Source organism: Prionailurus viverrinus, chromosome D2 (genome assembly GCF_022837055.1).
Source record: "Prionailurus viverrinus isolate Anna chromosome D2, UM_Priviv_1.0, whole genome shotgun sequence".
In the NCBI taxonomy this organism is placed as follows: Eukaryota; Metazoa; Chordata; class Mammalia; order Carnivora; family Felidae; genus Prionailurus; species Prionailurus viverrinus.
In genome coordinates, this window is record NC_062571.1 from 38,510,116 (window position 1) to 38,525,469 (window position 15,354).

General features: G+C 52.0%; 1 protein-coding gene across 3 annotated transcripts in view; it reads right to left on the minus strand.

The window, feature by feature from the left end:
- Positions 1-15,354, minus strand: part of DLG5 (discs large MAGUK scaffold protein 5) — a 127,497-nt gene that overhangs the window by 38,269 nt on the left and 73,874 nt on the right. For all 3 annotated transcript variants that reach the window (XM_047825586.1, XM_047825587.1, XM_047825585.1), the window contains 6 exons: positions 11,959-12,218; positions 10,409-10,721; positions 5,262-5,446; positions 3,574-3,699; positions 873-1,005; positions 319-446 (listed from right to left, as the gene is read on the minus strand). In XM_047825586.1, the coding sequence (XP_047681542.1) occupies positions 319-446; positions 873-1,005; positions 3,574-3,699; positions 5,262-5,446; positions 10,409-10,721; positions 11,959-12,218 (1,145 nt within the window). The remainder of the gene's footprint in view (positions 1-318; positions 447-872; positions 1,006-3,573; positions 3,700-5,261; positions 5,447-10,408; positions 10,722-11,958; positions 12,219-15,354) is intronic.

Here is a 15,354-nt window from a genome sequence, read left to right on the forward strand (position 1 = left end):
ACTTAGCAAACGGTAGTTTATTCTCGTTGCTATTTCATGGCATGGGCATGCAACGCACATCCTAAACTCTCACCCATACTGCCTGAGCCTTTTCCTACCTAGAAAAGTGAAGGGCAGCACCTGGGGCCTGTGGAAAGGCCAGACCCAAGAGTCACATGAGTCACAGAGTCTCCTTTAAGGGTAATGTTAGCAGTTGAGCCTTCGAGTCCCCCAGACCCTGGGGTGCACTCACTTAACAGCCACCTGACTCCCTGGGTCCCTTGCATTGGGTCAGAGGGTCCCCCTTCCCTCCAGAGCCTGGGCCTCCTCCACTCTTACCGTAAGCGGCCATCAGCAATGCTTCCTTTGTCCACTTTAGTGACAAATATCCCACAGTCCCCCGGCAAACAAGGCTCATTCACACCTTCTGCCATATCGAACCCAAGTGCCTTCAAGTCAATATCCTCCTGTCAAAAGAGCAGTAGCCACACACTTTATAAAGCAGTGATTAGAAACATTTCACTCTGAAACCTCAAGCCACTTGCTTCTCTGTGAGGACTGCTCCTTCACCATGTCTGATGGGGCACTCGGACCACAGGATGAAGCCCGGAGCAGCTGCCATGTGCCCCTTGCAGCTACTGCAGACACACGTCCCTACAGAAGAGCCCTGCTCTGCCCTCTGCCCTCCATGCACTGTCTCCAGCCGTGGCTGGAGGGGCCACGGACACCAACCTGTCACAACCCAGCTTGGACAAGGGCAGGGAAAGGATGCACGCACCCTGGCAAGAAAAGCCGAAGCCCCAAACTGACAGCCGAGAAATGGGGGAACCCCACAAGGGGGGCATCCTCTCCCACCCCCATTCAAAGGGAGTAAAGACATCAGGGCAGCTCACCGTCTCCCTTTCGAACTCCACAATTTCCGTTTCCCACTCCATGGAATCTGTGTCGATGGCCGAGTCGTGGGAGCTGTGCGCCATCAGCTGCCGGAACCGAGCCTCCTTCTCCAGCTGGGATTCCATCTGCTCCCTAGGAACAGAAAGAGCTATGACGATGGTCCCCAGGGAGGCATCACATCCCACCCAAGTCACAGCTCAGAAGGCAGGAAGGCCACCGTGAGAGCCAAAGGAGGTTCCTCTCCCTCTCACACTCCATGCCAGCTTCCCAATAAATCTGGAGCCACACGCCAAGGCTTCTTAGCTATCAAGGCATTTTCATGGAGGTTTACTCAAAAAACAATCAAAGTCTTCCCAAACTTAACCCAGGGTTTAATGCAATTCCTTGAGAAATGCCAGCAACACTTTTTTGTGGATACAGACAAGATTATTCTAAAACACACAGGGAGAGAAAGGTAAGGAATCAGAATAGCTGAAACAATTCTGAAAATGAAAAATTAAGTGGGAGGAATCACTCTACTCGATTTTAAGACTTTTTTTTATAGCTACAGTAATTGAGACATTGCAGATTTGCAGGAAGATAGACACAGAGATCACTGGGACAGAATGAAGAATCCAGAAACACCCCCACAAAGTATGAGAGGTACTAAAATACTTCAGCAGAAGAAAGCGTTTGATCAGTGACGCTGGAACGCCTGCACACCCATGGCAAAAAAAACTGAGCCCCAATCTACACATCACATCTTACAGAAAAATTAACTCAAAACGTATCACACATTGAAATGTATAAAATAAAGCTGTAACACGTTTAAAAGGAAAATACAAGAGAAAATCTTTGAGATGAAGCATTAAGGGTCCTTAGACATCATACACTCAATTAAAAATTAAAAATTGGGGCACCTGAGTGGCTTAGTCAGTTAAGCATCCAACCCTTGATTTCGACTCAGGTCATGATGTCACAGTTCATGAGATTGAGCCCCGAGTCTGGCTCAGCACTGACAGCGTGGAGCCTGCTTGGCATTTTCTCTTCCCCTCTCTCTCTGCCCCTTTCCTACTCTCTCTCTCTCTCAAAATAAATAAAAACATAACAACAAAATTAAAAAATTAGAAATTAAAAATCAGTAAGCTGGATTTGACCAATATACAAACACTTAAGCTCCAAGAAAGACCCAGTTAAGAGATGAAAAAAGACTCAGAAACTTTGTACTATCCCCCAGGAACTTGCACCTGACACCCTTTGTCCTAAAACCCACACCCAGCCTTTACAGTTCATCGGTACTGCCTACTGGGCTCTGAGGCATACTCATGACCTCCTTCTGGTTCCTTCTCAAATGGACAGGCTTGCAGGTCCACATCTCTGTCTGGGCTGTGCTCTCACTGGCCGGCTCCAGAATGCCACCCAGCCTCAAGGCAGAGCCCCAAAGCCTTCTTCCCTGGACACGACCCCCACTAGCCCTGTGCAGCCTGAAGCTCTGTGTTTAATGCTCACTGCACCTGCTCATCTCTCATCCGCCGGGGCATGTCTGCTGCCTCTGCAGACTGGGGGTCCCTGAGCAGCAGCACCAGTTAGAAAGCTTAACAAAGAGGAGGTGCAAATTCAAACGTGCAGAACAACAAGTGGAATTTGACTTCCTTAGAAGCTCCAGGCAATTAAAATGCAAAACTTTCTCCCGAGCTCAAGCCCCCAGGGGCCAGGCTTTACCTTAATTTGATTCCATCACTTGCTAGACCCAAGGTGGGTCTCTGGAGAGAGTGCTTCACTTTGCCTCTTAGCCCCTGAGATTTTCTTTAGAGTACTCAAGCCCAAGAGGTTCTGGGTTTTCATCTAATAACTAAAGCTTGTTGGCTCATGTTAGAGGTTACTGAATGGGGAGGGAGGGAAAGCTGTCACTCCGTGTGAAAGGCGTTGCTCGAGCAAGCGAGGCTTGCACACTCACACTCATGCTCCTCACCACCCTATACCGCTCTATCAGCTGAGCAAGTTTCTCAGAACAGACAGCCACTGCTTCTCAGGACAGCCTCGTTCTACCCTACAGTGACAGCTCCTGGGTTCTGCCAATCTCTCCTTTTAACTTTGATCTTTGTATTTTCAGTCCATTGCTCAGGGTCACCATGTCCTGAATCACAGCCCTGGGTGCAGTGCTATAACCGAGGGGAGGCTGCCTGACACCCCAGTCCCTCTCACATGGGCATCTGCACGACACAGGCAGAACGGACTAGTGAATGGTGGTCTGTCTCTCCTGTGTGCTGTGAGCCCCACAGACGGAGACCTGGTCCTCTGTTCCGCTCCCCCAGGGCCTCCCCCAGGGCCTCCCACAGGCCTGGCCCATACACAGCAGGCGCTTAGTAAATCCTAGAGGTGGTGAATGAATGAGGTAGAAAGGGAACAAATGAATGAATGAATGGACAGTACATGCATGCCTGTCCCCAAATGCACTGCCTCTGAACAGAGAGTTTCCTTCCTATGTACCTTTGCACACGATGTGCAAAGTCTGTCTCCGTGTGCTCACAAAAGGGCTGCCATCTTCTGTGATGGCCTAAGAATGTCTAATCACCTCTCAGCATGGAGGTGGCATTCGGACCCATTCTACAGGCTGACAGAGTAAGGCACAGTCAGCCCTGCCCTGCCCGCAGAGGGGCCCCTACACCCCCAGGCAGGTGCCCACCCTGTCCCCCCACGCAGGCACCTGCCCCAACATACTTGAGCTCCTTGAGCTCCCGGCTGACGTCATTCTTCTGTTTGCGAGTGTCATCCAGGCTGCGCAGGGCCTCGGCCAGCTCGCTCACCGCCCGGTCCCGCTCCCGCCTTAGGTTGTCACAGAGCGTCCTGGCAGACAGGGCAGAGGCCAAGGTCACCGTGAGGGCAAGGGTGCAGAGGATTCACGGCCTATCCCCCAGACACCCCAGGTGCCTGCCTTGCCTCCAAATGCACAGGAGTGCTGGAAAATCTGGACAGGAGACCACCCAGGCCAACCCCATCCAGGGACAGAGAAGACGCTGAGGACCAGGAAGGAGACACCTCCGCAGTTATTGGGTAATGGGTTCTGAACATCCATTGCTCTTCCCACTGCTTTGCCCTCAACGTGCCTGGGTGAATGCCCACCCCCAGCCCCAGCCGCAGCCCACCGGGCAGGCCCTGCTATCCCATCACCTACCACATGCCTCATAACTACCCCCATGCAGGCCTTGCTAGAGCTGTCCCCCACCCTACAACTAGACTGAGCCCCCCACTCGGACAGCAATCATGTCTCCATCGTCTCTGCAGCCCTGTGCAGTCTCTGTGCAGGTGAGTGCAAAGTGCAGGCCTGACAACTCCCCCACCAAAGGATGCGTGGCTCCTGGGGCCCCAGCACCACCTCAGCCATTCAGAGAAGGTAGGGATAGGTGACCTGGCAGCCAGGGAGCGCGTGCTCTGGGTCACCTCCAGAACTGCATCCTGTCATAGGATGGCACCTAACGGCTGGTCCCCATCTCTCCATGGCCCCCAATCCCTCCAATCCTGAACCCTCATCTCCTGAGCAGCCTGGGTAGACGTCAGTCTCCAACCGCAGGGATCGTTCGCAAATTCTCAATGACCAAATCACCACCAGCACCACCACAGCCCCTCGTGGCTCTACCCCTGCCAAGAATTAAGGCTACGCTCCTGGGCTTCCCTTTCGAGGCCCTTACAGCCTGTCCTCAGGAACCCCATCAGCCACCTCTCCTGGGACTCCCCCAAGTCCACGAGCATATCCCTGCCCTGAGCAAACCACACACCTTTGTTCATGTTTCCTCAGGTTGTAACACCCATCCCCCTCCTCCACCTGGAAAACCTCCACTCGAGCTTCAGTTCAAGCTCATGCTTTCTGGGGAGACTCCACACCAGTTCCCCCAGTGCCCTGCAAGCCCCCATCACAGTTCTAACTGTGACCCTGGAATTTACCATTCTAACTGTGTCCCTCCCTTGCTGCCCTGTCCGACAAAGCTGCCGTGGCCCCCACAGCGCTGGCCCCTCAAGGGCACCACACTTGTCCGGGAGTCCCAGGGTGTCCTTGTATGAGGGACCCACCATCCTGGCACACAGCAGGTGCCCAAAGAATACCAACTAAAAGAGTGCATTTTTGATATGTCCATTTCATCAGAAGTCCCCTAAGAGAAAACCCTGTCTTTGTGCCACCTCATGGCAGGGGGAGGGTCTCATCCAGTCTCCACGCACATGCAGACATCTAGGTTGCAGCAGACACTTCTAACGCTGTGAAGCAAGGCTGGGGCACCACCTCAGGTGAGAAGGGAGGAACGACGGTCACTCCCACCTTACCTGGACATGTGGCAAGTGACTCTGATCATCCCCAGAGACCCAGAGCATGGTGGAGAGATGAGAGCCCACACCAGCCCAGGGGCTCCCCGTACCGGATGCTGTCCCGTTCCGCCACGATCTTATCCCGCTCCTGGAAGGCCCAGTCCCGCCGGCACTTGGCCACATCCGCCTCCTGGAGGGCTTCCTTCAGTTCCTGGCACAGAGCCTTGCATTGCTTTCGAAGGATTTCAGCCTCCTTGTTGGCTCTCCCAGCATCCATTGTCACCGTGTCTTTCATCTGGTGGGGTCAAGGGGCAAGCAGACGGGGCAGTTAGTGAGCCTTCGGGTGAGAAGCACCCTCCAGCCGGTGTAGGGGCTGGGCTGAACCCTCAGGAGCTGGATGGAGGGAAACATGGGATCCTAGCCTGAGCCCATCCCAACACACCCCTGCATGCACCTGCACCCCCGGTGACTCCATGTCCCACAGCCATACTCAAGACGCCTAGTGACATTAGGTAGGGTCCAGTCCAAACTCTCCCAGCCCCACAGAGCAGAGCCTGGACCAGAACCCCAGCCCCTGTGCGGTGTGGCCGAGGTCTCAGTGGCGCAGGTGGAATGCCTCCCCTGGAGTGCTTGCTCCAGGCTCCTCCCCCCTGCCACTCGCAAGGCTCACATCGCACATCATGTGTCTCTCAAGAGCTCTCCTGTCAAAACATAACGACACGAGGACTGACTGCAGTGAAGGGTGTAGACGTCGATCATGATAATTCCCAACCCTCTGTGTCTGCAAGACTGGTTTTTATGCTCCGGCACACGGAGTTATTTTTAAATCTGAACATATACCAGCATCTTTGCTGGTGAAATCCTGCGTCTCTCAGTTTGTTTAAAAAGCCAAAATCTGAAACATTTGCATCTTGACACCTCCTCAAAGCATTACATGCTCTGCTACAGTTTCAAGTCAAATGCCTGGAAGCTCTCGTGTAGAAAGCTCCCTCTGCGTCTCTCTAACCCTTAGAAAACACAGGGAAAACGACAAAGGACACAGTGAGCATCTACTGCAGGAGGAATCCCACTTCGGCTCAAGGGCTTTCAGAAGCAAAGTACAAACAGGACACAAGAGGCAGGCACTGATGTCTGTGCCGGGAATCCTCCCCTCTTTGCAGAAAGAATAAAGACGACAAACACAGCAAGAAGGCCTCTGAGGACTCCACGGCTCACCCTCCGCAGAGGAGCCGGACGCGCAGCCCCTGATAGACACGTTCAAAAAGATCCCAAAGGTTCAGATGACAGACGAGGATGAGGAAAGAAAGGAAAGTACACGGAGTCATCTCACAATCACCCCTCCTCTCTCGAGTACAGACCCAGGAGAAGCTGGAAAAAAGTCTGCACAGAAAGTACACCTTAACCCAGAGTGACACGGTGGTTGGTATGCTCGTGCTCAGACCTCACATTTCCCAACATCAGTTCAAAGCACTTCGGTTTTGATTTTCCCCACTTTCATGCAGTGTTGGGAGTCTGTCTAGTTTGCCATTTTTTTGAAAACTGGTTACTGCTATTAAAGATGTCAAGAATTTATTATAAATAGTAGGTTTAACGAGAACACTTAAATTAACACTTTACTCGGTGTTTTATATGTTAGTAGTTTGATATAAGAAGTGTGTTTCCATATGGTGTCACGGAAAGGTCTTTGCACTCTGGCCTGAGGTGACACACTGGAGGCCAGCCCCGGGTGTTAGGCAGCTCCCACCCTCTCCCCCAATTGTTCATCTCCAAAATGAATTCGCTCCCCAAACACCGTGTCCATGTGAGAAAGACAAGAAGCACAAGACTTGGTTTTACTGAGAGGGGAGAAGAACAAGGAGTATTTTAAAAGCGCAATAGAGCTGGGAGCTGAGGTCCCTTCATCCGGTCCCCGGATAATTCGGATGAGGGTGCTCAGGGCCCAGGAAGTGACTGGTCCCGGGTCCCACCCATCAGCCAGGAGCTGAACTCCATCCCAGGTTTCCCATGGCCACTCCAGGGCTTCCTGCTCTGCACCGTGCTGTGCCTGCCAGGGCCAGGTCTTACTCTGCCACAGCACCCCCAACACGTACCTCCTGTCCGCCCTGGGGGAGCATGGGGCCACAGGCTCAGGAGGAGAGGGACTGGCTTTCACGAGACACTCACTGGGGCCAGGCACGAAGCCAACAAGAAAGACCCAGCAGAGGCTCACCAGGGTCCAGGGAGAGGGCAATGTTCCCCGAGCGGGCAGCCCGCCCTGAGCACACTGGTCTCTTCTATTTGGGCAACACGTGACAGCCTCTAAGTTCCTGGAACGCCCTCCCGCTCCCCTGCTTGTCCTCCCTGTCCAACGGTACTTCCTCCCCCCGTCACACGCGGCTCCCACTCTGTCCCCCCGCACCGAGCTCAGCTCCACAATACTGCAAGTCAGAGGTACAGCAGGAAGGCAGGGACACGGGAAGCCACTGCCAGCCTGAGTGACCAAGCTGGCCTTTCTATGGGACAGGAGCTCTGCCAGAGAGGCTGGTCTTGGGACATAACTTGTCATCTAGAAGAACCTCTGTGATAGGCAGCGGTGCCCCACAGCTTCCCAGTGGCAAGGACCAGCTGCCCCAGGCAGTTCCTTCCCATCCTGAGGGCAGCGAGCCTTCACGGGACCTGGTCAGCCAGCGGCCAGAGGCTGGGGCAGCAGCCCTAGACAGGGAGGCCCTTGTGGACACGGCCATTCGGGGAGGGGGAAGCTGCAGAGAGGGCAGCATCCAGAGCCAGGCAAAGACCCTAACAGGCCCCCCAAAGCCCTCTTTTCACCACAAAATGCACTCCAGAGAAGAGGGTAGAACGGCAGAGGTGGGGTGAGTGAGGAAAGAGGGTCAGTGAAGAGGGAGGAACAAAGAGAAAGGAACAGTGTAGAGAACACACAGTCTGTCAGAAAGAAAAGGAACCCCCTCCTCGGCTGAGCACAATGAAGACAGTTCCGAGATTAGGGAGGCAGCCTGGCTAGAGGGCCGACCTTGGCTGACCCTGCCAGGAGGCGGCTGCTGGACAGAGACGGGGTCAATCCCAAGGGGCCTCATCAGACCATGGGGGAGATAAGACCCTCCCAACGGCACCTCAAGGCCAGGACCGCCAAGGCCACAGACCCGGCCTCCTCTGGCCAGGTGGGGAGTGGTCTTGTCTGAGAAGCCAGACAAACTGGAGAAGGAACAGAGCGTTTCAGCTCTGGGAGCAGCCGGGGCGGGAGCAGAGCTTCTCCTGTCCGGCCCGCTGACTCGGAACAGTGCCTAGAAAAGATTCCTGCCTCAGCTGACAGGCAGACTTGGCATCCAGCCAATGCCCCCTGCGAAGGCCCAGAAACTGGGCTCCAGGCTGAAGGGCATGCTGAGTGCTGAGAGCAAGGGGGGGGACGGCAGACCGCCACCAGCTGCTGGCACCGCGGGAAACTGGGAGCTCTATCACACCCCTACAAGAGCACCATTAACCTCCAGAACCTTGAAAACCCCTCGAGGGGGCTGCTGTCCTACCACCTTCCATGCCTTTTACACATTCTCCTGGACCTTTTCGTTCAGTGACTGACGAGTCACTTCCAAAGTTTCCTTCTTCATCGTTTTGTCTTCCTTCTTTAATATCCACATTTCCCCCAACAGTTAAGCTCTCAGATACCAGAATGAAAAAGCGAAGGGATGGTTTCTCTGGCACAATGCCCAAGTCCTAATATGTTATCTGTGCTTATTAAAAATTCCTTCATCATGGTCTTGTAAAAATTTCATCAAAGTAGATATTCCTTTTCATGAGGCTTTCGTCCTCACGGCCTGGATAAGTCTCAGCCCACCCCCCACCCCCCTTATACTAAATTGCTCCCATCTGGCCCACTTTTGCCTACAGAAACAACTTCATAGTGCTCACCCTAGTCCCAAGAGGCAGTAAGATCCAGACAGGCATAATAATCATCTTAACAATAAAGTAAACACTCAAATCATTCCTACTTTACGGGGCACCATTCTAAGTGTGTTTTCCACATGCATCCATTGGACTGTCACAGCTACCCTGTGAGGCACTGCTATTGTCTCTATTTTGTAGATGAGGAAACTGAGGCCCAGAGAGGTAGGAGGTCCCATGACTGAGGAGCGCCCCTCTCCAAGCACAGGGCCCTGTCCCTTGCATTCCCACAGCCCCTCGCACCGCCTGAGCATAAGGAGGCATCACTGTCCGCAGAGACCCTCACAGGCCTTGGCCCACCCCTCAGGCATCAGCCCTGCCTCATGCTCAGTCTGGAGGGCGCTGGGTACACTGATCTAATGCATGCTGCCCCTGCCTACTTGCCCGACGTTTAACACCTTGCTTTTCTCTTCTCAGAGACCAGTCTTAAAGACTGCATTCTAACAGAGCTGCAGAGCAAGTAGAATGGAGAGGCAGGAATGGAGAATTATTTCAATGGGATAAAAGTCTGCTGTGATCAATTTCAGCGGCTCTAAGCAGATCAACCAACAGGATGGGAAGGGAATCTCAAATAGGAGGAGTCCACCAGTCCACACAAGCCCCAGAAGCGCACACATGAACCTGAGGGAAAAATGTGTTAGCAACAAGGCCAAGGTGGCTCAGGTAGGAAAGATGTAGAGACTCCTTGCTGATCACTCAGGAGTCAAGCTTTCTGGCTCAGTTCTGATGCTACTCAACCCCTAGCAGCTGAACCTGGAGGCCATGTGCCCCAGGGAGCAAGGCTTTAGAAAAAAGGGCCTTGTGCTCAGCCTACTATCACATCTTCCCAGCCGGAGTCCAGATGATCCCTTTAAAGAGCAGACTCCTCAGATGTAGAGGGGAAAAAAATCCTTGAGGGTGCTCTCCTGAATTCACAAGGCCAAAGGTATGGATGGCTTTAAGCCCTTGTCCTTGGGATCCTGCTTCTCAGTGAGCAAATCTTTGAGACACACACTGACCGTCAACACAAGGCTGATCTACAATCACTTAACCAAGGGTTTGGGTGTGAGAGTGCCTGTGAGCGGAGCCCACGCTTGTCTGTGCATGTCCTGCGACTTTCTTGCTATGCTCTAAGCTCCAAGGCCCGGACCACAGCCGGACTTCCCTTTGCATGCTCTGCGGCACGCTAGAGCCGGGCCCCAAGTGTGAGCTCAGCAGCTACCCAGGCCGCATTCGATAACTCAGCCAGCACGCAGACCAAACAGGAGGAGGCTACCAGTGCGGATGCCGTGGCCCCCATCGCCCTGCCTTCCCCGAGGCGGGAGGCCAGCCGCCCCACACCCACCTGTCTCAGTGCCTCCATCTCCTCGCTGGCCGCCTTCTTCTCAGACGTGCTGCTCTTGAGCTTGGACTCGGCCAGCTCCACCTCGGTCTGCAGCTTGTCGAGCTCAGAGATGACCTGGTCGCGCTCGCTCATGATGAGCTTGTACTCGCTGTACACGGCATCCCGCTCCTCCTTGTACTTCTCCGACTCCTTTGCCATTTTTAACTGCATGGTCCTCAGCTCAGTCATCTCCGACTGCAGCAGCTCCATTTCCCACTGCAGGTCCTTGTTCTGGGCTGTGGCCTTGTTCAGCTCGTGGTGGATGGCCTCAAACCTGGGGGAGAGAGGCAGCTGGGATGCGGGGGGCGGGGACCTGCCCAGGCCGTGCCGCCGTACTGGACAGTCAAGCATGAAGTTTCGAGTGAGGTCATCCGCACCTCCGACAGAGGAAAGTCACGGAGTGCCGGTGCCCCCGGACCTGGAATTTTTCTCAGCCTTTACAAATACCAGAAGTTGATCTGAGGACTTCATGCCCTCTGCTCTACTAGGAATAACAGTGTATTTCTTCCACAGTCAAGCCACATTATTTTTAAAAAATAAAAACAAAACGATGCTAGCATCGCAGCATATAAGAGGTAAACATGGACTTAATGATCATTTAGTCCGACCACCCCATTTTTCAGATACAGATGATAAGGCCTGGGTGTGGGTGACTGGGGTGAGGACACAGCTCAGTCCTTCTGGCCAGGAGGCACCTTCCACACAGGCAACCCTGCAAATCAGAGCCTGCAGCTCTATAGAAGCATTTGTGAATGCATGTTCTTTAGAATGCCAATCCTTCATGAAGCGCCATCAAAAAAAAAAAAAAAAAAAAAGTGTGTTCTCTGATGGCCTTACATTGGGAAACACTGTGTCCCCCTCCTGGAGAGACTAGTACAGAGTATCAGAGTGAAGGCTCTGAGAAGTCCCACAGACTTCTAAGTATAACCTGGCAACCGTATAAGTATAACCTGTCTAAGTATAACCTGGCAACTCCTAATCCCTTTTACATCCAGAGAACAGCATGCATAGGACACCAGTGAACCCTCCAGAGAACTGGCGTTCTGCAGGAATGTACCTTACGAAACAGTGTTTGAGGGCAAGGGTCACTTCCCTACAGATTTTATACCTTTAAAAAAGTGAAATTTTAGAACAATGCCTAGGATGAATAACTCTCCTATGCTGGGCGGGTAGATGACACAGAAGGGAGAGGCTTATGAGGAGATCTAAGAAACGAGGTGGTCAGAACACATCAGAGCTGTTCAGACGGGAGGAAAAAGTGCAATTCCCAAGCCACAGTGAGTGCCAACAAAACATTTCCAAAATATTCCAAAAAATTTTTTTCAAATGAAAAGGCACAGTCACTTGTGCCTTCCCTTTTTTTTTTTTTTTTTTTTACTCCTTGGGAACAGCTGAGAGCCTTGCAGATAACAATAAGCCCACAAAGGAGAGCGGTCCCAAGGCAGAGAAGACCCACTTGGCCCTCTGGCCGTTCTCTGCGCACAGGAGACGGGCGGACGGGCGGCTCTTACCTCCTCAGGGAGAGGGCACACTGGTGCTGCAGCTGGATGGCCGTGTCCCTCTGCTGAGTCAGCATCTCCGTCTGCTTCAGCAGACGCTGGTTCTCCTCCTCCAGCTGTTCCAGGCGGCTCAGGTCAGAGTTGTGGATGGCAACTTTCTCGCTGTACCTCTTCCGCAGGGCATCATAGTCCTTCTTGACCACCTCCAGCTTGTCCATGGCCGTGTCGTACAGTTTATTGAGAATTTCTGACGACCCGTTGTGCTTCAACACCTGGGGACCAGAGAGGCACACTTACCAAGGACCTGAGGACAGAAGGAAGGGCGGGCTTGCCACTGTCCTCCGTCCGGGGGTATTACTGCTGACAAACGAGGGGAGGCCACACCTTCTGGCCTTTGGGAGGCTCGAGATGTGATTCCACAGGCCTCTCAATCACACTGGCCAATTCACTCACTCACAAATATTTCCGAAGAGGGAGAAAGGAGTTACTGTTGCAGCCCCGAGACGTCTATCCTTAGAAAGACCTGCTTACAAGCTGACCCTTGGCTGGCAGCTGGGAACTTGAATGGCAAGCAGTCCCCTACACTCACGTAAAACGTTCCTCAAGGCGGTAAGAGGGGCTCCCCGTGCCTGGACTGGACAGAGCGTGGCTTAGGCTGAGCACATGTTTTCTCCTGGGAGTCCAGAATTTCAGTACATGCTCGGCAGAGGGTGCCTGTACGGCCAGACCCCACTAAAACCCCGGGGCAGGGAGTAGGTCACAATTCAATGATAGAAGAATTAAGGGTGTCCCATGTGACTCCACAGGGGAGGACTCTCAGAAACTCGCAAAGTCCTCTGGACTTTGTCCCATGCACCTCTTCCCTTTGTTGATTTTGCTTTGGATCCTTTCACTGAAATAAATTTTTAGCCCTGGGTGTGATTATATGCTGAGTCTTATACATCCTCCTAGCAAATCACCAAACCTGGGGGGAGATGTTGAGGACCCCCAGTACAAGTACCTAACATATCCTAGATGCCGGTGATGCTGGACAGGTCATGTAAAGACTGTGACCTAGGGACCTTTTATCCTCATGGGCAGAAACAAACACACAGAGACAAGTAGAGAGGTAAAGAGAGTTATTATTATAAAAATAATAACTAAAATAACTTCAGATAATAATCAGGGCTACTAAGAAAATATAGAGGGGCTAAGGCTTAAGGAGGCCTCTCTAAGAAGGTGACTTCTGAGCTTAGATGCAAATGAAGAGCAGCAGCTAGAGCACACAGAGGTGAACAAGTGCAAAGGCCCTGAGGCAGGGACCACCACACATGGTCTAGGCACAAAGAGAAGAGAAGGGCAGGGCTCCAGTCAGAGCCCCACAAACAAGGCTGAAGTGAAAAGAGGCTGCAGAAGTGGGCACAGCTCCAAAGCTCACAGCAAGCAAAAACTGTACCCTGAGCGAGATGGGAACCATGCAAGGCTTGTAAGCAAGAGGATGGTCTACTCTGAATTACAGGTACTGAAGTTCAATTGAGGTGCTGCTCTAAAGAGTAAACAGCAAGATGAGTTCATTAGTTGCCAGGGGCCTTCTGACTTCTGCTAAGCACGACAGGGGATCTGAGCCCTTGGGTGGGTCACTCCACATCTCTGGATTCCGGTTTCCTTACTCCTCCAATGATAGGACTCAACCAGAAAAGCTCGCTTAACTCTTCCAACTGCAACACACCAGGTGTCATCTGCTTATTCAGCATGGACCCAGGGTTATCAGATTTTCGCAGCACCAAGAACCAGAAGAAGCTAAGATACCGAACACTCCCTTGGAAGGGAATGTCCACTCTCAATAAACATGACAAATGAGAGCCAGAAGTCAGAATCCCAGAGACAAGGAAAGTGAGTCTGTTCCCCTAAGACGTAAGCCCTAGCTCCCAGGATCACAGACATCAGAGAGGAAGGGCACCCCACAAATCTGCCCATTCGGGGCGGTTACTCTTGTTGCTCCCTTTTTTCCTAGTTGGCTTTCCTTTTTTCTTCTTCAAGCAAAACTCTTTCCTGCAAAGGAAATCTCACGAGGCAAGGACACTGAAATACAAACTCATTTTTAAAAACCAGTAATAGGGGCGCCTGGGTAGCTCAGTCGGTTAAGCCTCTGACTTCGGCTCAGGTCATGATCTCTCAGTTCGTGAGTTCAAGACCCACGTCGGGCTCTGTGCTGACAGCTCGGAGCCTGGAGCCTGCTTATGATTCTCTGTCTCCCTCTCTCTCTGACCCTCCCCCATTCATGCTCTGTCTCTGTCTCAAAAATAAATAAATGTTAAAAAAAAAAAAAAAATTGGGATGGTGCCTGGGTGGCTCAGTTGGTTGAGCATCTGACTTTAGCTCAGGTCATGATCTCACAGCTCATGAATTCATGCCCCTTTTAACTTTAATGTTTATTTATTTTAGAGAGAGAGAGAGAGAGAAGAGAGAAAAACAGCATGAGTGGGGGAGGGGCAGAGAGAGGGGGAGACAGAATCTGAAGCAGGCTCCAGGCTCTGAGCTGTCAGCACAGAGCCCGACACGGGGCTCAAACCCATGAATCGTGAGATCATGACCTGAGCTGAAGTCGGACGCTTAACCAACTGAGCCACCCAAGCGCCCCTGGCAGTTAAAATCTTGACTGTTTTGTAAAAATGCTTCAATGTGGCAGACAAGAGCTGCACACTTAAACCACTCAGAAAACCCCTAAGCACACTCTACTGTCTCAAGTCTTTTTTTGTGAAAAAAAACAGAATATCTTCCAAACATACAGAAAAGCAGAGCACCTAATATAACACCATTTTAAAGTACTCACCACCCAGCTCTAATCCTGCTATCTTGTCACATGTCTCGAACTGTTCTCCCAAGAAATAAAGCATTGTGGGTGTTGCTAAAGTCCCCACCACATTCTTCCTCTATCCAGCACCCCCCCTTCCCCTCCTGAATCAATCACTCCCCTAAATTTGTTGCCACCCATCTCCATGCACAATACTTTATTCATTCTCCCTATTATTCATAAAAATCTCTTATGGTATCATACCATGTGTTCTCCTTTTTATTCAATGTTGTTTTTGAGATGCGGTCAAGCAACGCAAGTAGGATTTCACTACATGAACACATCTGCGTTCTTTGCCTGTTTGTTGGAAGTTTACATGGCCGCCATAACAGTCTTCACCATTTTCTTACATTTTTAAGTGTCCATTTCAGGAGTGTTACGTATATCCATACGGTTGTGTGACCCACCTCCACAACTTTTTCATCTTGCAAAACTGAAACTCAATCCCCATTAAACAACAGCCCCCCCCATCCCCCTCTCCCCTCAGCCCCAGGAGCCTCCCTTCTGTATTCTCTCTCTCTGAATCTGACAACTCTAAGCACCTCATACAAATGGAATCATGTAGTATTTCTCTT